This window comes from Mytilus edulis, chromosome 7, assembly GCF_963676685.1.
Source record: "Mytilus edulis chromosome 7, xbMytEdul2.2, whole genome shotgun sequence".
Lineage (NCBI taxonomy): Eukaryota > Metazoa > Mollusca > Bivalvia > Mytilida > Mytilidae > Mytilus > Mytilus edulis.
Genome location: NC_092350.1, coordinates 71193236 through 71216961, shown reverse-complemented (window position 1 = coordinate 71216961; position 23726 = coordinate 71193236). Strand labels below are relative to the sequence as shown.

Below are 23726 nucleotides of genomic sequence, written 5' to 3'. Positions count from 1 at the left end.
CTTTGAAAGAATTAATAATAACACTTATTTAAGGAACATATATATGTAATTGTTTTGGGTTACAAATTAAAAAAAACTTCAAGTCTTAATTAATTCACAAGTTTCTATCTATTTATATCTGTCTACCTGCTAGATTTTTGAGGAAAATGATTTTTTAAAAGTTCCAAAAGACCAATCTTTAACCCAAAAGCATCGATATAAAACATACGTGCGTCAGAAAGACAATTAGTGTTTCAGAAAGATTAGTTTTATATTTCATGGGAAAAATAACCAGATGACCGTGAAAATTTGTTAAAGCTAGTAAAATCTGTATAGTTGGACACCTATAAAAATAATATTTAGAAAAGTTACTTATATAAGTAACATCTAAAATAGCCTCGTTTCAACATTACTTGTATAGGTTATTTTAAATGTTACTTGTTTAAGTAATTCCCCTGACTGTCTAGACCTTTAATTCAAAAAAATTGGGCAATTTTAACTCTTTGGTGTAGTTGGAATACACCAATAAGTAGTTTGTATGTATTAAACTTGCTGGAAAAGATATTTTGAAAATTTTACTTTGCCATGGTATTTTGACCCCCCTGCGGTATATTGAACCCCCTTCTCTAGGCCTTTAATTTCAGAAATTCTGGCAATTTTAACTCTTTTATGAAGTTAGAATACAACACTAAGTAGTTTGTATTTATTAAACTTGCTGGAAAAGATATTTTGAAAATTTTACTTTTCCATGATATTTTGACCCCCCTGTGGTATATTAAACCTCTACTCTAGACCTTTAATTTCCAAAAATCTGGCAATTCTAACTCTTTTATGTAGTTACAATTCACCAATAAGTAGTTTGTATGTATTTAAATTGCTGGAAAAGACATTTTGAAAATTTTACTTTGCCATGGTATTTTGACCCCCTCCCCCTTTTTTACCATGGAAAATCAAAACTACCCTTATATTTATATATACATATGTTATAATTACAAATAATTAAAGCATTCAAGCTACATATGGTCTAGTTATAATGTGTCAATAAGTATTTTGAATGACATTTTGTTGGTAAAGACTTCAGAGCACTTATACCAAGCAAAGATATTTCTTTTAATTAAGCATGGAAAATGTACCTCCCCTTCTTGTATGAATGATATTTTAATCTATGATAAGCTTTAGAATAATGTAAAATGTTCTAATAATCATCTAGGATGAAAAAAACAGGGGGGTTCAATTTACCATGGGGGTTCAATTTTCCATACAGGGGGGGGGTTCAATTTACCATGGGGGGGGGTTCAATTTACCATAGCGGTATTTTGACCCCGGGGTCAATTTACCATGGGGTTCAAAATACCATATGACACCGGTTCATTAATCATTATTCCATATTCTATATCTAACCGCCTACAATATAGTTTGTATGTATTAAACTTGCTGGAAAAAATATTTTGAAAAATTTACTTTGCCATGGTATTATGACTCTCCTGCAGTATATTGAACCCCCTACTCTAGGCCTTTAATTTCAAAATTCTGGCAATTCTAAACTCTTTTATGTAGTTAAAATACACCAATCAGTAGTTTGTATGTATTAAACTTGCTGGAAAAGATATTTTGAAAATTTTACTTTGCCATGGTATTTTGACCCCCCTGCGGTATATTGAACCCCTACTCTAGACCTTTAATTTAAACAAATCTGGCAAATCTAACTCTTTTATGTATTTCAAAGTCACAAATAAGTAGTTTGTATGTACTAAACTTGCTGGAAAAGTTATTTTGAAAATTTTACTTTGCCTTGGTATTTTGACCCCCCTGCGGTATATTGAACCCCTACTCTAGGCCTTTAATTTTAGAAATTCTGGCAATTTGAACTCTTTTATGTAGTAAGAATACACCAATAAAAAGTTTGTATGTATTTAACTTGCTGGAAAAGATATTTTGAAAATTTTACTTTGCCATGGTATTTTGACCCCCCTGCGGTATATTGAACCCCCGTTCTCTAGGCCTTTAATTTCAGAAATTCTGTCAATTTTAACTCTTTTATGAAGTTAGAATACAACAATAAGTAGTTTGTATTTATCAAACTTACTGGAAAAGATATTTTGAAAATTTTACTTTGCCATGGTATTTTGACCCCCTACGGTATATTGAACCCCTACTCTAGACCTTTAATTTAAACAAATCTGGCAAATTTAACTTTTTTATGTATTTAGAATACACCAATAATTAGTTTGTATGTACTAAACTTGCTGGAAAAGAAATTTTGAAAATTTTACTTTTCCATGATATTTTGACCCCCCCCCCCTCCCATGTGGTATATTGAACCCCCTACTCTAGACCTTTAATTTCTAAAAATCTGGCAATTCTAACTCTTTTATGTAGTTAGAATACACAAATAAGTAGTTTGTATGTATTTAACTTGCTGGAAAAGATATTTTGAAAATTTTACTTTGCCATGGTATTTTGACCCCCCCTGCGGTATATTGAACCCTCTACTCTAGACCTTTGATTAAAAAAAATCTGGAAATTCTAACTCTTTTATGTAGTTAGAATACACCAATAAGTAGTTTGTATGTATCAAACTTGCTGGAAAAGTTATTTTGAAAATTTTTCTTTGCCATGGTATTTTGACCCCCCTGCGGTATATTGAACCCCCTTCTCTAGACCTTTAATTCAAAAAATTTGGCAATTTTAACTCTTTTATGTAGTAAGAATACACCAATAAGTAGTTTGTATGTATTAAACTTGCTGGAAAAAATATTTTGAAAAATTTACTTTGCCATGGTATTATGACTCTCCTGCAGTATATTGAACCCCCTACTCTAGGCCTTTAATTTCAAAATTCTGGCAATTCTAAACTCTTTTATGTAGTTAAAATACACCAATCAGTAGTTTGTATGTATTAAACTTGCTGGAAAAAATATTTTGAAAAATTTACTTTGCAATGGTATTATGACTCTCCTGCAGTATATTGAGCCCCCTACTCTAGGCCTTTAATTTCAAAATTCTGGCAATTCTAAACTCTTTTATGTAGTTAAAATACACCAATCAGTAGTTTGTATGTATTAAACTTGCTGGAAAAGATATTTTGAAAATTTTACTTTGCCATGGTATTTTGACCCCCCTGCGGTATATTGAACCCCCTTCTCTAGGCCTTTAATTTCAGAAATTCTGGCAATTTTAACTCTTTTATGAAGTTAGAATACAACACTAAGTAGTTTGTATTTATTAAACTTGCTGGAAAAGATATTTTGAAAATTTTACTTTTCCATGATATTTTGACCCCCCTGTGGTATATTAAACCTCTACTCTAGACCTTTAATTTCCAAAAATCTGGCAATTCTAACTCTTTTATGTAGTTACAATTCACCAATAAGTAGTTTGTATGTATTTAAATTGCTGGAAAAGACATTTTGAAAATTTTACTTTGCCATGGTATTTTGACCCCCTCCCCCTTTTTTACCATGGAAAATCAAAACTACCCTTATATTTATATATACATATGTTATAATTACAAATAATTAAAGCATTCAAGCTACATATGGTCTAGTTATAATGTGTCAATAAGTATTTTGAATGACATTTTGTTGGTAAAGACTTCAGAGCACTTATACCAAGCAAAGATATTTCTTTTAATTAAGCATGGAAAATGTACCTCCCCTTCTTGTATGAATGATATTTTAATCTATGATAAGCTTTAGAATAATGTAAAATGTTCTAATAATCATCTAGGATGAAAAAAACAGGGGGGTTCAATTTACCATGGGGGTTCAATTTTCCATACAGGGGGGGTTCAATTTACCATGGGGGGGTTCAATTTACCATAGCGGTATTTTGACCCCGGGGTCAATTTACCATGGGGTTCAAAATACCATATGACACCGGGAAAAGGTACCGGTACTTGATGTTTTAAACTAACAAATGTACAGATTTCAATAAAATATGATAAATTTAAAAAAAAAAAAACTTCAAAAAAAAAAAAAAAAAGTTTGGATTAATTTGGCCCAGTAGTTTCAGAGGAGAAGATTTTTGTAAAAGATTACTTAAAATTAACGAAAAATGGTTAAAAATTGACTATAAAGGGCAATAACTCCTAAACGGGTCAACTGACCATTTTGGTCATGTTGACTTATTTTTATTTGTAGATCTTACTTTGCTGAACATTTTTGCTGTTTACAGTTTATCTCTATCTATAATAATATTCAAGATAATAACCAAAAACAGCAAAATTTCCTCAAAATTACCAATTCAGGGGCAGCAACCCAACAACCGATTGAAAATTTCAGGGGAGATAGATCTTGACCTGATAAACATTTTTACCCCATGTCAGATTTGCTCTAAATGCTTTGGTTTTTGAGTTATAAGCCAAAAACTGCATTTTACCCCTATGTTCTATTTTTAGCCGTGGCGGCCATCTTGGTCGGTTGACCGGGTCACGCCACACATTTTTTAAACTAGATACCCCAATGATGATTGTGGCCAAGTTTGGTTTGATTTGGCCCAGTAGTTTCAGAGGAGAAGATTTTTGTAAAAGTTAACGACGACGGACGACGACGGACGACGACGATGGACGCCGGACGCCAAGTGATGAGAAAAGCTCACTTGGCCCTTCGGGCCAGGTGAGCTAAAAAGACATAACAATATATTTATTATTAACAGGCAAATATTCTCAACATCTTTAATAAAACAATATCTATACTATATTGATAGTTTTCTCAGTTCAAAACATTTGTTAATATAAATAGCAATATTTTTCAATACCTCTAGGTTTTCTTGAATAAAAAGCCAATTAAATTTGGCACTTGTGCTTAACTTTTTAAAAATTTTATAACCTACTGAAATACTATCATAAAATTCTTTTCTTAAAAGAGGGACGAAAGATACCAAAGGGACAGTCAAACTCATAAATCTAAAACAAACTGACAACGCCATGGCTAAAAATGAAAAAGACAAACAGAAAAACAATAGTACACACGACAAAACATAGAAAACTAAAGAATAAACAAAACGAACCCCACCAAAAACTAGGGGTGATCTCAGGTGCTCTGGAAGGGTAAGCAGATCCTGCTCCACATGTGGACACGTCGTGTTGCTTATGTGATTACAAATCCGGTAAATAGTCTAATTCGGTAGGTCATATTCATGAAAGGGAAGGGGATTGTAGTTACGACGTAAGGAACATATCCGATATCATTTGTGAAAACGGTTATTCCGTAACGGTCAACCAAACGGTCAACGGTTAAAGATGTTATGTGATTGATACTAATTAACCATATACTTTGTAATGTGAAAACAGGTGAAAATTATTTAAAAGCACTTAATGTAATCTGGGACTATTATACTAGTAAATTAGTAATATAATTATACTAGTATAATAGTCCCAAGATTCAAGATTTCTTGATAAAGCTCAGACACATAAATGTGTAACCTGAAGTTAAACTATAATACATAAACAATTGAATGACGAAATGAGCATGCAGTACTATCTAAACACATAGAAATACAAGTCTGTAACTCCAATGGGAAAACCAGTGTACTAAGTTACAAGTTGATTGGATTTCAACTTTTCAAAAATTACCTTGACAAAAAACTTTAAACTGAAGCAAGACAGATGGATGAATGGACTGCTGCACAGACCCAAAAACATAATGCCCCTCAGTGGGGCATAAAAAGTTGAAAAATAACATGAATGATGAATGTTTTCTTCATAAATTACTTTTAGCAATGATGCATGACAACAAATGGAATAGAAAACCATAGGGGCTAACATCTATGGTATGGACTCAGTTGTTGTCTTAGCACGTAAACATGTTAATTTTTTGTACATTTTGTACTAGGTTTTGTATTTTCTCAAAAAATCTGTATTGGAGCATTACTGACGAGCCAGTAATTGACATTTCCTTATGTCAATGGGGAAAACCTTGAATAAGTAAGTGATACAGTATGAAGTGGAGACTTTTACAATTTTACATATGTTATGAACATTTAAATAATTTCAACAGTTCAAATGATGCGATAAAGCATTGCCTTCTTGTATCGATTAGCTACAAGTAATTTGTTGTTGTTGCTGTCGAAAAAGATTCCTTGAGGATGATTGAGACCCTCATTGCTTGTCAGAAGTTGTTTTGTTTTTTTACCATCGGAAGATATTATATTCAATGTATGTTCCCGGTAATGTGCTGCAAAATAATTTCCATAATTGTCTGCTGCTACACCAGAATCAGCAATGCCTTGTCTCCAGATTTCCCTACCATTACTATCACAGCATGCTATGAATTGCTTATAACATGTGTAACAAAATCTGTCTTTATACGAAGTTAAGTAACAATCATCACTTGCAACATCTACTGATATTGTTCTAATGAGATTTCCACCTAAATCAAACTCAACTATTCCTGTCCCTTTGACTATAACATACAGTTTTGTATTGTGGTAAGACAAACCAAGGCAAGGTTTCCCGACTTTTATCTTCTGCTTCACAACACCATCATCAATATTCACAATATTTATTGTTTTGTCGAAAAGACATGTTGCAGCTAAAGTATTGGTACTGATTACAGCCAGTCCAAAGGGAGACACGCCAACTTCTAATAACTTTAATAACTGCCCTTCACCTGAATACACCACTATGTTTCCAGTATTTCCAACGGTAAAAATCATTCTTCCATCATTGACAACAGCACAATCTTGAATCAACAAATCATTGTCAAACTTTATCGTGTTAAGCAGTTCTAGTTTTGTATCGTCAATATCTCTCGCTGCAGCAGGCATTGGTACATTAAGCTGTGCTCTTTGTTGCTCCCAGGCTCCAACTTTAATCTGACATGTCTTACGGACAACTTTTATCACGCCAAAATGTTTTAAGTCAGATAACAAATGTGTGAGTTGTGAATCAGTAGATAATTCTAGAATTGACTCTTTAGCTACGTCCTGGTCACATAGGGCTGAAATCCATTCTTGTTCTTCGTGCAACTTTTCACCAACACTCTTTGTTGCTAAAAAGACTTGAACATCAGATAATGTTTCTTTGATTTGATGAATTGACTCTCCGAGACTTTTAATTTGTGTCTCTTTGTCCTTTAACTTTGAAAGTAACTTGTCTATTTCGGATATATTTTGGTCGCTCAAACTTTCCAACTGCTTTAACAAATCAGATTCCAACACATCTAGATACGTATCTATCTGTTTTCTTAAAGATTTAATTTCCGCCAAAATGTTTTTTCTTTGGTCTCTTATCTCTTCAATATTTCGCTGTCGGTCAGTATTAAGTTCAGCAAGGGAATTAGAAAGCTCCTTAAGTCCTTTCTCTAAGTCAAACAGCTCTGTTGACGTTTTTGCATTATGAGCAAGTTGTTCGATGGGTTTTATACTTGTACATTGTTTATGTTTTTCTGGTATACATAAAGCACAGGCATTGGAAAAGTGATCTTGACAAAAAAAAGTTAACTTTTGATTATGTTCTTCGCAATCAAGCTTTATCAATGCTGAAACTGATTCCACTTCTGCGTACTTACTAACTGGTATGGTCTGGTGTTTATTGCTAGCTTTGCTGACTTTATGGTGTTCCAAGCAAGGGAGACATAGTCCATCATCACAATCAATACACCAGACGGCTGCTTTTTCTGTTGTATGTCTTGCTTCACAAGGACCACATAATTTATCAAATGATGATGCCATCCTGAAATATAAGAAATCTACAATTACTAAAGGCGTAACAGTGGTCTGATTAACTTTTTAACTGATTGCAATTCAGTTCTTCACTAATAAAGTGACATATTATATTTAAAACATCATGCTAAGGAGTTTAATATTTATGTATATATATATATAAACATGGTATAAGAGCTGATATTAATAGAAGTATTCTCCCTAAAAAGTTAATTTGTGGTTATTTCATTGTGAGAAGATTGAGTCATTATCTCTGTTTTAATGTATTAGGGAATCTGTAACACCTAACCCAAGAATATATATCATGTATATGCCACACTTGAACTTTTGATGTCATACAACATTCACTATAATAGATACTCTTTGTCAATGTTTGTTGCATCAGACATTTCCTCTTATTACGTCAAAATTACGTAAAACAGTATTGTTATAAATTTGGTATAACATCAGTTCTCAGAACTACATATTCTTGGGTTTACTATTACAAAGATATAGTCAGAAGACTACTTCATAATATTAAGGAATTCAAGGATTTCCCATGGTATATTTGACAGTCATTAGCCTAGTTGATATCCTGATCTGACTTCCTCACATTGGTCATGTCGACCCAGTGGTTGTAAATAAACTCATCATAGATACCAGAACTAAATTTTATATATACGCCAGACGCTCGTTTCGTCTACAAAAGACTCATCAGTGACGCTTGAATCCAAAAAAGTTTTAAAAAAAGCCAAATGAAGTACGAATTTGAAGAGCATTGAGATCCAAAATTTCTAAAAGTGTTGCCAAATACAGCTAAGGTAATCTAAAAATGTATGCCTGAGGTAGAAAAGCCTTAGTATTTTAAAAAATATACATGTACTAAAGTTTTCAATATTCAGAAACTTAAAATGCATTTACAGGGCCGTAACTACCTATGAGGCAGGGGAGGCAACTGCCTCCCCTGAATTTTCTTCAGGCAAAACTTTTTTTGGAAGTAATAAAATAAAATATTGACAATATGTACACGGAGAACTTTAGTTTATATTATAAACAACACAAGTTTTAACAGTGTTATCATGATACGTGATATGTCTGTCATTTTTCGGATTTTTTATCGAAAGTGAACTGTTTTAGTATTTGTTTTTTTTGGGTTTTTTTTTCGTGTGGCTGTCCATCTGTTATTCAGTATTGAGGGGTCAGTATTCGTACGAGAACACATATGAAACGTTGCTTTCGATAATTTTGAATAAAAACTGTTCACATTTATTTGGGGGCTCAATTAAGCAGAGGGAGTTCATTTTGTATTGTGAATCTTTTAAGATATCGGAAATTCGTTACAGGCTGAAATAGCTGTTGGATCTTTTTTTTTAAGTCTCCCGATCGTACGAGAACATTATGGTCAATGCCTTAGTAGGTAAACACTCCCATTCGTTGTAGCAGGGACTTTCTATACTAAGTATATACTAGACTAATATAGAAAGTCCCTGGTTGCAGTTATATATGTCTGTTCAGCTTTCAAGATTGAAATTCAAGATCCTCGATAAAAAAAAATATCTTGCGTTCTATAATCTTGCTTTATATGTTTTTTTGAACTTACCAGGTTCTAAAAAAATATCTTTAAATACAGATAATAATTGTTTGCATGAAAATTGCTCCAAGGATCCAGCAAAACTGATCTTTCTTAAAGTAAAGAAATCGAAGGAAAACGGGTAATTTTTAGCCATATCATTTGAGAAAAAAATCCGCGGTCACAATGTATTTAATGTTAACAATTATAGGTCAAAGTACGGCCTTCAAGACGGAGCCTTGGCTCACCCAGAACAGCAATCTCAGCTTGTTTTTGCATAAAAGTTGCTTCCAGGTTCAAGCAATACTGATATTTTAAAGTAAGGAAATCTAAGGGAGACGGGTCTTTTTTAGCCAATGACTGAGAGAAAAAAATCGGCGGGGGGCTGTGCCCCCCAACCCCCTATTATGGGGGCCTCAATCGGTGGCCCCCAAACCCATGCCTCCCCTGAATTCGAACCCTAGTTACGGCCCTGATTTAAGTTTTCTTTATCTAGGTTCATCCGTACTTTAAACTTTTCAAGATGCACAGGTTTGACTGGTAGTCCAAATAATAATGATGTCTGGCAAGGCTATTTAAATTACTTCCTAATTAAGGCGTCCCAGAAACTAGAGGCTCTAAAGAGCCTGTGTCGCTCACCTTGGTCTATGTGATTATTAAACAAAGGAAGCAGATGGATTCATGACAAAATTGTGTTTTGGTGATTGTGATGTGTTTGTACATCTTACTTTACTAAACATTCTTGCTGCTTACAATTATCACGATCTATAATGAACTTGGCCCAGTAGTATCAGCGGAAAATGTTAGTGGAATTCTACAAATTTTATGAAAATTGTTAAATTTTGAATATGAAGGGCAATAATTCCTTAGGGGTCAATTGACCATTTTGTTGACTTTTTTGTAAATCTTACTTTGCTGAACATTACTGCTGTTTACAGTTTATAAATATCTCTATCTATAATAATATTCAAGATAATAGCCAAAAACAGCAAAATTTCCTTAAAATTACCAATTCAGGGGCAGCAACCTAACAACCGGTTATCCAACTTATCTGAAAATTCCAGGGCAGATAGATCTTGACCTGATCAACAATTTCACAACACATTAGATTTGCTCTAAACAGTCAGGGGACTTACTTAAATGAGTGATTATTAAATCACTGATTCAAGTAACATTATGTTCATAAAGGTTGCAAGTTAGAGTTTTCTTTCTTAATAATCAACTATTTAAGTAGTACAAATTGATCACTAGAGTAAGTGATTTAATTTTATTGTAGTTTTAAATATAGAATACTAATGATCCAGGGACTAATTATGTTTCTAAACTTATCAAAACCAACATCTGTGTTGTCTAGGATGACCAGGTCATGTCAGGTGATGACCTTGTACTGAATCTAGGATAATGACATAAAAATCACTTGTTTAAGTATCATACCTCAATTTCCTTAAAAAAATCACTTCTTTAAGTATCATTATTCTTATAACCCCCACTAATTTCAACACCCCCGAACAGTGACATTTTTAACGCGAACAGTAGAATTTTATTACATAATCTGAAAGACGAAACCTTGAACTTTACAGGGAAAATACTCCGACTGCTGGGAAAAATCTGTTAAGAAAGTATCAGTTCATTAAGTAAGGCCATTATTATAGCATTTTATCCACTAAAATAGAATTTGCAGCTAAATTATTGCACCAAAGGCATAAACCTTTCTACTTAAAAGAAGAAAAAAGTTCATTTTTTTCAATTTTACTAATGAAAAGATATTATCTAAACCTATGTGTTTAAAATTTTAGTATAACTACAAAATCACAATTTATGACAAAATTTCTAATTTGCTACTTAAATAAGTGATTTAAAAATCACTCATTTAAGTAAGTCCCCTGACTGCTAAATGCTTTGGTTTTTGAGTTATAAGCCAAAAACTGCATTTTACCCCTATGTTCTATTTTTAGCCATAGTGGCCATCTTGATTGGTTGGCTGAGTTACCGGACACATTTTTTAAACTAGAAACCCAAAAGATGATTGTGGCCAAGTTTGGTTTAATTTGGCCCAGTAGTTTCAGAGTAGAAGATTTTTCTAAAAGATTACAAAGATTTATGAAAAATGGTTAAAAATTGACTATAAAGGGCAATAACTCCTAAGGGAGCTACCATTTGTTTTTATGGGGGGGCTAAGATGAAAAATTTTGTCCTGCATTTTTTTTTAGCCGTAATCTCTGTCCTGCCTTTTTATTACACACTGTGTTGGGTCCTGCCTTTTTTTTTTAGTTTATCCTGACTTTTTTTTACCTAAATTGTCGTCCTGACTTTTTTTTTTTTTTGCAAGTGTCTCATCCTGCCTTTTTTTTTTTACTCAAAACTCCTGTCCTGCCTATTTTTTTCAAATTTCATCCTAGCCCCCCCATAAAAATCAAATGGTAGCTCCCTAAAGGGGTCAACTGACCATTTTGGTCATGTTGACTTATTTGTGAATCTTACTTTGCTGAACATTACTGCTGTTTACAGTTTATCTCTATCTATAATAATATTCAAGATAATAGCCAAAAACAGAAAAAATTCCTTAAAATTACCAATTCAGGGGCAGCAACCTAACAACAGGTTGTCAGATTCATCTAAATGCTTTTGTTATTGAGTTATTTAATAGCCAAAAACTGCATTTTACCCCTATGTTCTATTTTTAGCAATGGCGGCCATCTTGGTTGGTTGGCCAGGTCACCGGACACATTTTAGAAACTAGATACCCCCAATGTTGATTGTGGCCAAGTTTGGTTACATTTGGCCCAGTACGTTTCAGAGGAGAAGATTTTTGTAAAAGTTAACGACGACCGACGAAGGACGCCAAGTGATGAGAAAAGCCTGTGATGTTTACAGTTCATATGTACATTTTGACACAAACATAAAATACAGACATGAGAATAATGTGTAACTATATGTCAGTGTACCTATATAGATTTAGTTACAAAATTAGTATGTCTAAAATTAGTCTACTTTCTATTTCTTGGATGGTGCATTGGGAACAAACCAAACACGTAGGAAACGTACATTTTCCGGAATTTAAAAGTAATGTGTTTTCAACAATAAATTATGATGAGTCAACAAAACCCTAATTATTTTCAATTTGAAGTCTATCTAGTTAAATCTTACACGTATATTTGATGAGGTAATCTTGTTTCCAAGAAGGTATTTACAAGAAGAAAGGATAATTTGGAGAGGTTGCATAAAATGGGGCGACTTTGTCTGTGGCGATTTGATAGTGGGGATGAGTTGTCTTGCTTCCGGTCTACAAAAAAACAATAACATGGCATCTGTCCCAGCCAAGTCGTGTGTTTCAACTAAATGCAGCCCTGACACTTCCTCCAACCACTTTGATATTCACCCAAAGAGAAGTCATGAAGGCTCAGAAACTACTATCCCCTCCAACAATAGCACTGAAAATATCAAAAAGCGTAGATGCAACAGTAATTCTGATGGCATTTCCACAGAATATCACACAAACATGACAAACATAAACAAAAATACTTCTGAATGGACAATGCAATGTTTATCAAACTTTCATATCCAAACTGAAACTGACGCGTCAGAACCATCAAATAAATTGTTGGATGCATACCAAGTATTCACAAATGGCTTATTGCATTTCATAAACGATAAAAATAAATGTGCAAACATTGTAAGCAATTTTGGAGCACGCAGTGAAGAAGACAAGCAAAAATGTGATTGTTACAAATATGCAGTACATGATGTATTTAATATCGACTGTCATCACATTGATGAAGTTACTGATGAAGACCTCTTGAAGAAGATTGAAACTGATTTATGGATTGATAATTTTGTTGAAAAAATTACTAGTACTAAACAACGCATTGTTCGTGAAAGGTGCAATATAGTATAAGGCTGTATGCCAACATTTATATTTGTCTGGGATGTGGAAATTTACGCAATTGGTCCTTTCGTCTGTAACCAGCCAGTGTTCCCCAGAATCACCCTAATTTAAAAGCTATACATGCATGTAGGTCAGACATGGGGTCAATTACATTTGAAAGTAATTAATTACATTCAATTACAATTGCAAAATCTTCAATTAAATTACACATTACATTTGACTTTTTTTACCAATGTAATTAATTACATTCCAATTACTTGGCAAATGTAATTAATTACTTCAATTACATTTGAAAGGAAATTTAAGATAAAACATTGAAAACATGCATTTATTCTATGATATGTACATAAGTATTATACATTGCTCTATAGTTATAACAATTAGACAGTGTTCAACTAGTATATACATTTTTGTATTGTGTCATATAACTTATTTAAGCATTTTCCCATTACATTTGACCATCATCAGCTTTTCAAATGTTCCATCAGCCAGTCTGCACCTTTCCGGCCTAAATGTTTTTCCAGCAGTGCTAAATAAGCGTTCAACTGGTGCAGATGTGGCTGGAATAGCTAAATATTGCACTGCTAACTTAGCTAGACCAGAGATCAATGGTTAAACACACACTTTCAGCTCTTTTAAGAGTATTTACAAGGTTATTTTTTATTTCAACCGATTTTTCATGTAGAAGTTTCGAAGATAAATGCTTTCTGCTAGGCACTTGATACTTAGTGTCAGCTTTTTCCATCAAGTTTTTAAATTCTTCACTTTCGACAATAGAGAGTGGTAAAAGATCCCCAGCTATGAACATTATAAGAGCATTTGTCATTTCTAACTGTTTTGGATCAGACGGTGAATATTTTACACTTTTTTTTATGCATTGTGTCAATGTTGGTTGAATTTCTTTATTCTCAGAATGCAGAATGTACAAATCTCTGTGTTTTCTCTGAAAATTACAAAAGGCCTTATTTAATATCTTGAAAATATTAAATTGTTTTAATTTACCTATTGAAATTTTACATTTATTTAAATTTATTTGATTGTAAATGATACAAAAAAAGAGCACTATTTTTTATTTTTTGAAATGATTTTCATTTTTATCCCTGCTTATTCAAATTATTTATCTTAAATAAGTGATTTAGAAATCTGACTTCTTAAAACAAAAATAAACTTTAGTTTTAATCACAACTAATTAATTTAATAAACAAAATATTTTCCAAATTTAAATGTAAGCTATTAGAGGATATAAGATAAATGAAATCTGATTAGAAATGAAAAAGAAGCATTATGAATTTATTAATTTTTAAAATTCTTATATAGTATTACCTTCATATGTGTAACAAAGTTGGATGTAACTTTATAACTTCCACTAATGAGGGTGCCACAATGCATACATTTTCCTTTGAAAGTATTTCCATTTTGGAAGTCATCAGGAACAGTAAAATGTTCCAGTACACTCTTGGAGCTCATTTTTAAATCTGATAAAATGTTTTCTTTCAACATTCATTTATATAGTGAACAAATTTTGCAAGTGAGATTTTGTCATATGCATTATCCCTTCAAGAATTTAAACATGTACCTATAGGCCCTAGGGGTATATTTATCTCTCTCTAATTAGCCTTATATCTGTTTAACATAACTGTTATAAAAACAGTCATTATATAGTTTGTAATAAAAAAAAACCATAGCCCCCCCCAGAAAATCAAATGGTTGCTGCCTAAGCTGTTGAAACACACATGTACATGGTTCAACGTCAACTGTCATGTGACTGTTAATATTTTTGCATGATTGCTGTCAAAGAGGTAGTTTGATTACATCAATGTTTAATACTGTAAACCAAATTATTATAGCAGATACTTTACTTCACGTGTTACCCTTCAATTTCACTTCGCGCAAATTTAATTTCACGATTTTGTAATTTACATGATATAGTTTAATAATGAAAGATGTAAGCTTTACATATTTGCGACAATTTATATTTGTGTTATTTTTGAGCTTGCCAAAATAAATCACTCTCGAAAATAAGTTGGTTTACAGTGGGGGTCTCATTTGGGGGTTCTGATCCCGGATCCGGCTTACTGTTTTGTCAGATTCCCATATCCCGCTTACACTATGTACATAATCATTTTTTTTTTTTGTAAATTTGGTCCCGCTAGACCTCGTTTCCCGTTTTCACGGCACAATCATTTAACTTTCACATGTCACGCTTACAAAAAATCAGCAATCCTGCGTCATACTTAGACCCCAATGAGACCCACTACAGTATCCTCCCTTTTTTTTTTTACACATGTAATGAGTCTTGGCCTTTGATCATCATGACAATATTCAATTGGTTTAATTTAAGATTTAACAATGTTTAAGTTATTTAATTAGAAAAACAGTGAAACTTATATTTTTACACCTCAGTGATCACACTGGTTCAAACTAGTTTTTTGTCATGTTTGTTTACTTAGTATAAACTATAAACTCTTGCATTAAATTTACTATTAATACTAACTGGATTATTTCGCTTTTTTTATTGGACATTTCCTTTTAACACACAAAACCTACATCAGACATGGGGTAATTGAAATATGTAATTGTAATTGACTGTAATTAATTACAATTTATCATGTAATTGAATGTAATGTGTAATTGAGCATTTTTTCAATTACATGTAATTAATTACATAGCCAAAATTGCCTGTAATTGACAATTACTTTTCAATTACAAGTCAATTACATTTGACAATGTAGTCGAATGTGTGTAGACAAAAAAAACCATAGCCCCCCCCAGAAAATCAAATGGTTGCTTCCTTACAGAATCTTTCAAATTGAAATCATGCACTATTCTAAATGAAAACAAGCACTGAAATATTTAGTTACTTTGTATATGTATATATACATTTTTCTATAATTAATTTACCATATACAATGTACATTGATGTACATGATGAATAACAAAAAAATCTAATTAAGACATTAAATAATTGTATGTGCTGGAACACTTTTATGGATTTAATTCATCAGGAACATGAGAAATGCTAAAATCTAATAACATCATGTAACATGAAATTGGATTTTATTTTAATGTTAAGGCCACACTAATTCGATTCATTGTTCGACGGACCAGCCCGCACCTATTTTTTTTAAAACAGAATTTTATTTTTTTTTTTTATTCCCGCTTCCCGCATCCAGAAATGTAATCATGTCCATTTCCCGCACCGTTTTTTTTTTTTGTAAATATTATAAAAAGATACCAACATTTGTTTTTAAAATCACAGTCTAACCTGTATATAACGATTTTAAACATAAAAGCTCACCACCACACTGTGTAAATATCTGTGAGAATATTTGTTTCAGCATGAAACCTATTTATACAAAGTGGAGTGCTCTGATATAAATTTATACCAGCGGAAATACCTGTAAGGAACAAAAAAATGGTTTCTTTCCCCTTACTTATATTCCCTATCAAAAAATGTTCGTTGTTAGAATAAAGTACAAAGAACTTCTGAAGGATTTGCCTTCAACTGCAATTATATTGTATGCAGGCGAAACAAAACTATCCATAGCCGCTGCATGTTTATGCACCTGTCCTGATTGATTCAGGGGCCTGTAGTTCAGCAGTTATCGTTTGTTGATGTTGTTCATTGGTATTTTCCCGTTTGGATATATAAATTAGATCGTTGGTTTTCCTGTTCGAATTGTGTACGATAATAATTTTTGGGGTCCTTTATAGCTTGCTGTTTGGTCTGTATCAAAGCCCTGTGTAAAAGGCCATACTTTGACCTGTGTTTGTTATTATCAGGTTGAGAACAACCCTCCCTCAGACAAGGGGTCATTTTACTAATGTATAAAAGAAAACAGAAATACCAAGGATTTGTATAGTTCTTCTATACAAAACCTTTGAAGACTTAGAATTTTGTACTCAAAAAGAGGAGAGTTGCATCATATTTTAAACTACTTTTTCTAAAAGAGGGGTCACTTATTTTGAATAATATTAAACTGTTAAAGTAACTGTGGTAACATGGTTAAAGTCCAGAAATATTACAAAATTCTTGGACATGTTTTGACCATTTAATACGAGATAGATATATAGTTCTTTGAGAAAATATGAGCCCTTTTGTACAAACAAATATATTATAACTTATATTGATCCCTCATAAAACATGTAAAAGGGATATTTATAACATTAAGGGGTTGCCCCCAAACTGATTATGACTTAGATGGAGAATTGTCTCCGATTGTCAGTCACACATACATAGACCAGATATAGTTATTTTTTGGTGAATAGGGAAAAAATACTTCAGAAATTAAAGAAATGTCAAAGTACAAGTGATAAATCAAGTTTTAATATTGTCAAAACCTACTATTTTATGTTTACAAAAAAAAATTATAATCGCTCGCCTTTACTTTTCAAGCTTTGCCTCAAAAATTTGCAAATTAAATATTTCATGTATTTTTTTATTAAAATTTTCAAATCGCTCGCTCGCCCCAAATTTTGGAGTCCAAAAATCCGTAGAACAAGAAATTAAATTGGTGTGGCCTAATCTGTTAATATAAACTGAAACAAAAATCATGATTTTCAAACTCCAAAAAATAAAACCAAAACATGTATTAATGAAATTAACTTTGTACAAATGTAAATACATCTTTTTGTGTACCAACTTATAGTTGTCATACATGTCATATACCATGATATATATATATATAAAACGTTTGAATAATCATAATAATAAGTCAATGATTTTTCCCACGAGGGCGCTGGATTCATTTTAACATCACATGATCACAATCATACTGATGAAGGATATCTGTTATTCGAAATATTAATAAATAATTACATTTATAGTTTCCTTTATTTTTGTTATTGGTGTTGTTGTGTACACTTTTTAGGCATTTACATGATGTATATATATTTGTTTGTTTTGTTTGTTTGTTTATACATTTATTTACATTTTAACAATTTACCATCTAATACATGTAATAACAAAATTCACAAAATTTTATTCATGAAAATATAATTATTTTTCTACATGTATACATGTATATACTGTGCATGGTATTTGAAAGTGACTAGTATACACACGATAAACAATCTCAAAATCCTGGCTAAATCCCTTCATCTACGGTAAGAAAGAACATACATGTACATGTATCTGTTAAACAAATTATTTATTAAATTTCTTAATTGCATGTAGTCCTACTTTATTTCTTGGATGGGGGATATTATATTCTAGACATAAATAGAGAATGGAAATGGGGAATGTGTCAACGAGACACCAACCCGACCAAAGAGTAAATAAAACAACAACATGCCAGTGTTAATCTAACTTATTATTGATTTATTTTTTTGTAGAATTTGTAGAGACTTATCGAGACACCTTAACATGTTTAATAGGCAGCTTATCTATATGCTTAGAAGACGAAGAGGAAATGATTTAAGAGAAATATCTGAAGGAATGTATCAAGAATTGTTTGTTTCATTTGCTAGAATATTTGGTATAAATATTGTGTAAGTATTGACTTAGATATTCATAATATTACATGTAATAGATATAGGAAGATGTGGTGTGAGTGCCAATGAGACAACTCTCCATCCAAATAACAATTTATAAAAGTAAACCATTATAGGTCAATGTACGGCCTTCAACACGGAGCCTTGGCTCACACAGAACAATAAGCTATAAAGAGCCCCAAAATTACTAGTGTAAAACCATTCAAACCGGAAAATCAATGGTCTTATTTAAATGATTTATATAAAAAACGAGAAATGAGAAACACATATAAATTACATAAACAAATGACAACTACTGTACATCAGATTCCTGACTTAGGACAGGTGCAATATTTTCATTCAATTTCAACGAAAAGATTAAGAAAAGATAAACGATAAAAACAATTGAAAGTTTGAGTAGCTGACACAGTAACATATGCTGTAAACTTTTTTTTTCTCGAGAAACAGACTATAGAAAGTTGAGTTTTAGAAGGAAACTGTGACAGAATTAAAGAATAAATAACCATGACAAATGTATCATGAATATAAGAGAAAATATGGAAAGAGGTTAATGAGTTATCTCTGGATCATCTTGATGATTTTATAATTTCTTGCAGGAGTGGTTCCAATGTTGATCAATACTCATTAAACATTAACAATACAGATATTGTAGCCATACCAGATGGATTTATATGCCATCCTACAGATGTTAACGAGGACAAGATATGTGCTGTCATTAAGGTAAAAAGCTTATACATACATGTATTATGTTATATTTCTACAGTTTTCATGTTTCTGCAGAAATTATTGATACATAAATATACATTTAATGGACAAGTCTGACATTGTCACAGTCTCAAAATAGGAATTCAAATTGTAGCTATAAAAAAAAGGTGCTAGAAAATATTTCACAGAGATCAGTATTTTATTGTTTAATATGAAGTTCTTTTTTAACTTTGGAAACATTTAAAGCTATGTTTAAATCCAACAAAACATGGTCTGCATGTGATTGACGTCACAATTGAAGATGCAGCGTATGTCGGTTGTGTTTTAAATAATGTGGGAATTCAAATGGACATTGATAAGCATGATAGGTGTCTTCATAAGCCATTTTGATAGTTAAAATACATCAATCATGTTTTACATTTAATTTCCTACCACATTAGCTTTTTTTCAGCAGGAATTATTTTTTTTTCATTCACAGGTGAAGGGGTACAGAGAAGATAAAGGCAGTGATTATGTCAGTGATTTGAGAAGTTCAAATAATGCATGTTATGCACCGCACATTGATTCTTCCTTGAAAGGTCAACTTGGTGGACAGTTCCTATGTACTTTACCATTCTCAGTCTTTGGAAGTCATGGAATGTATGGATTCCTTGTACAAGGAACAAATGTAAGTCACAGACATCTTTACAAAGGAGGGACGAAAGATACCAGAGGGACATTCAAACTCATAAATCAAAAATAAACTGACAACGCCATGGTTGAAAATGAACAAGACAAACAGGCAAACAATAGTACACATTACACAACATAGAAAACTAAAGAATAAGCAACATGAACCCCACCAAAAACTAGGGGTGATCTCAGATGCTCCGGAAGGGTATGCAGATCCAGCTCCAAATGTGGCATTCGTTGTGTTGTTTATGTAATAAAAAATCTGGTAAATAGTCTAATTCTGTAGGTCACATTCATGAAAGGGAAGGGGATTGTATTTACGACGTAAGGAACATATACGATATCATTTGTGAAACGGTTATTCCATAACGGTCAACCAACTTGTGATGGCTTCCTTAAAATTTACGAAGGGATTGATAATGAAGTGTATTAGGGGGTGTTGAACACGTTGACTAACCATGAGGGTCTTGTACGTTTGGAAAATTGAAGTCACGTGTGATGATGCCCAATCAACATAATTACAGTGAATGTCGTTATCACCTCCATGCACTGCATTGAAAAATTTGAATGTCCCTATGGCCATATCATGGTTTGTATAAAAATATTAACCCACTGAGTCTGAATTTTAGGTGCAAAGATGATATTAATCCAAAAGTTTTCCCACTCACATGGTAACTTTGGTTTGATACAGGAAACCCGAGAAATAGTACTGGTCAAAATAGAAAAATATGAGATGTACAATGGCATTGTGAATAACTTATACGAAATTAAAAAAATCCATGTTTTGGTATGAAAACCCCAAGAAATCATGCTGATTGTAAAATAAAAAAGGAGCTGCATAATGGCATTATGTGATGATAATTAAATCCATTTACTTGTTTGATAGATAGAGATATGGATTGGAGATGCATGTATGATATTGACACAAACAATTTGTTAAGGTTATTTACCAGTTTAGATAAAATTGCATGGGATGACAAACAGATGGATGGAAGGACATTCATTTAACTATATACCCCCATTTCAATATGAGGGGGAAGGAAAAATATGGAGTTTGTGGAGCAAACTTTTAACTTGTTCAATTTAGAATGTCTTTGCTTTTATTTTAGTATGGAGATGGACTTTGTGCATTTGTTGTTTCCTGTTCATTAGAAAATTTAATAATCTCTTTTCAGGTGACACTGACATCTTTTAAACCAGAGGATGGATATTATACAAATTTATGTAATGGAAATTTGCAGAACAAAGGAGCAGTAATATTATACAGCAAAGAATATAATCTTCTTAGAAAAGCAGACAGAAGACAGATGGTACAAACATTCTTAGACATGGGCAAATTACTAGAATATTTCTAGGTAAAATAATTGAATTAATTTCTTTAGTCGTAAAATCACCCTTGATACTAAAAAAAGAAAGACTACTATAGATTCATTTTTTTTACCAAATCTGGTCTTGATATAACAAAGCTTTATACCACATTAACTCATCAACAAAATCTTGATGCTCAAAATGATAGACAACCCTACATTTATTTGTTTTCCAAATCAGACAACAACACAGAAATGAGCTTAGAGTAAGAACAAAAATATAAATCATGCTTTTGTGTAAGCGATAAATTAAGAGTCTAATTTTAAGTAATTTAAACATAGGGAGAGGACTGTCTAGTTAACATTGAATATAATTACTTTTAGATCTATAGACATAGACTTAATAGATTTAGGAATTCGTTTTATTTGGATCATGACAAATAAAAATTAAGATTTAAAGGCAGTACTTAATCTGTAAATAAAAATTTCCAGAAGAGGCGGGAAATGAGATACTAGTAAAATTGAACAATTGGAGTTATCTCTCTTTGTACTGAATTTCTCCTCTAATGTAACAAGTCCCTAGTTATTTTTTTTGGGGGGGGGAGTCCTTTGTTTTTGCCTTATTGATGTCATTCATCACCATCATGGGCAAACCTATGCAGACTGATTTGAAAAAGGCTTTGAGATGCAGCAAAATTTGATCTATGTATATTTTTTTTTCAATTCATTCAGACCACAAGGCAAAGCAATAAATATTTTAACAATTGTCAAGCAAAAGACTCATAAAAATAACAAGACAGTGTAGATGCTCATAGGCAGATCCATCCAAAGGGGGGGGGGGCATTTTTGTGGGAAAAATTTTGTTGATTATATAGGAAATCACTGAAGCATGACTGAAACGTAATACAGTTGATGGCAGTTATATTGTCTTTTGTACTCACAAAGTTAAAGCATAAAGAGGTCAAGTAAGTTGTAGACTAGTTGTTTAGTTAGATATAAAACATTTAATCAAGTTTTTATAATCAATTGGATAAGACAAAATTGTAAAATATCAATATGATGCCCTCAGAATAAAAATCAAATCTTGCTGTTTTGTTTCAGGATTATCATTGAATATTTACTTGAAAATTTCTAGCAGTTTCATTGGTGGATTACCTCTAGGGATTACTCACACTATTTGTTGGAGTTGCTTCCAAAAGAAATGAAACAATTGGCCGTTTCAGAATCTAATGCATCCTGGGTAATATTTTCAAAAGCGTACACCAAAGCATTTTGATTGGTTTAAAACATTATAAACAATGGAAATTCAACCAATGACATAACGTTATTTTCACTTTGGGGTACGAACAATGAAATTATCTATGATGCTTTAGATTCTGAAACGGCCAATTGCCAGACAACATCTGCATCAAGAGGTGCACTATGATTACATAGAGCTTAAAGAGTAGAACCCTGTTTCACGCAAACAACAGACTAACCATCCAGTATATACAGATATGGTAGTTTAAGATCAAGAATCAGGAAACAGTGGCAATGACAATACAAGTGAATCTGATAGCAGCGAAGCAAGGTCAAGGAGAAGTTTATCTGTTGCAAGTCAACAACAAGATTATGAAAATTCCTTTCAATCTTTCGATTAAATCAACTCTAAAAACATCTGTATGAAGAAACAAATGTGTGCAGTTTCAACGTTTTGTTTCCTGAAAACACTTATGTTATTTGTCCAGAAAAAACAAATGCCAAAAATAAAAGATGAATGATTGGTTATGAAATTGTTCAAAAAAGTTGGTTTCAATTAGTGATAATTCATAACTTTCCCCCATTTTCATGCATTTTTGTTTTTTTATTACACACCAGCATTTTGTTTGACTTCAATAAGCTTACATGCACAACTGATTTTTTATTTTGATGTGATCACTCTGGATTTGGTGATGGTGCAGAATTAGAAGTTGAAGACATCATGAAACTAATTATGTGTTTTTATGACTTGCAGAAACTTTATACACCATTTTTGTCTTGCCTTGATGGAGTCAAAAAGCAAGAAATAGGTATGCTGTTTCCACCTTCGGAGGCGGCAGGGGCGTTTTCAACAATGTATTAGTTTGTGATTAGGTTTAGTTTATGGTAAACCACAAGTGGTAGGTCAATCATATTTGGTATGCAGTTGTATTGGAATTGGCACATCTCTTTTCCATGAAGAGTATTTGGCCCTGCCCCCTCCTTCATGGTATTTTGACTTTGAAACTTTTGCTTATTTTACATGTATTAGTTTGTGATTAGGTCAGTTTATTGGGAACCACTAGTGGTAGGTCAATGATGTTTGGTATGCAGTTGTATAAGCGTTAACATATCTCATTTTCATTGAGATTTTTTGGCTCCGTTCTCTTAGTCATGGTCTATTGACTTGGAACATTTTGCTAAGTTAACATGTATTTACAGTTTGTGATTAGGTTAGTTCAAGGGAAACCAT

The 23726-nt window shown here is 32.3% G+C and overlaps 2 protein-coding genes and 1 long non-coding RNA gene across 5 annotated transcripts in view; 1 reads left to right on the top strand and 2 right to left on the bottom strand.

Moving 5' to 3' along the window:
• LOC139482110 (E3 ubiquitin-protein ligase TRIM71-like) overlaps positions 1 to 12255 on the bottom strand; it is an 88687-nt gene extending 76432 nt beyond the window's left edge. Inside the window, exons 1-3 of one of the 2 annotated variants that reach the window (XR_011654773.1) lie at positions 12139 to 12229; positions 5214 to 7654; positions 4602 to 4837 (exon numbers count right to left, since the gene is read on the bottom strand). Coding sequence is in view for 1 of the 2 variants with exons in the window: in XM_071265778.1 (XP_071121879.1) it covers positions 5980 to 7654; positions 12185 to 12240 (1731 nt within the window). In the remaining variant the exon portion in view is untranslated. Of the gene's footprint in view, positions 1 to 4601; positions 7655 to 12138 lie in introns of those variants that run through there. The other variant, XM_071265778.1, reaches the window with a different exon arrangement.
• A 204-nt stretch (positions 12256 to 12459) lies between these two features.
• LOC139482108 (uncharacterized) lies at positions 12460 to 23047 on the top strand. Of its 2 annotated transcripts, XM_071265777.1 has the most exons (7): positions 12460 to 13072; positions 18414 to 18569; positions 19169 to 19292; positions 19756 to 19944; positions 21125 to 21304; positions 22358 to 22405; positions 22772 to 23047. In XM_071265777.1, exons 1-5 carry the CDS (start codon positions 12495 to 12497, stop codon positions 21302 to 21304), a joined length of 1227 nt encoding a protein of 408 aa, XP_071121878.1. In that variant the 5' UTR covers positions 12460 to 12494; the 3' UTR covers positions 22358 to 22405; positions 22772 to 23047. The 2 variants fall into 2 exon arrangements, with proteins under 2 accessions (XP_071121878.1, XP_071121876.1); XM_071265775.1 differs by lacking the exon at positions 22772 to 23047 and having other exon boundaries at positions 22358 to 22463.
• LOC139482109 (uncharacterized) lies at positions 13394 to 14577 on the bottom strand. The gene is made up of 2 exons (XR_011654772.1): positions 14403 to 14577; positions 13394 to 14022 (listed from the first exon to the last, which is right to left on the bottom strand). It is a non-coding gene; the product is annotated as an uncharacterized lncRNA (long non-coding RNA).
• Positions 23048 to 23726: the final 679 nt, after the last annotated feature.

Coding starts and splice junctions, on each gene's coding strand:
- LOC139482108 (XM_071265777.1), top strand. CDS start 12,495: ATGGCATCTGTCCCAGCCAAGTCGTGTGTTTCAACTAAATGCAGCCCT. Junction 13,073..18,413: donor CAACGCATTGTTCGTGAAAG/GTGCAATATAGT, acceptor ATTTTTTTGTAG/AATTTGTAGAGACTTATCGA. Junction 19,293..19,755: donor AGATATGTGCTGTCATTAAG/GTAAAAAGCTTA, acceptor TTTCATTCACAG/GTGAAGGGGTACAGAGAAGA.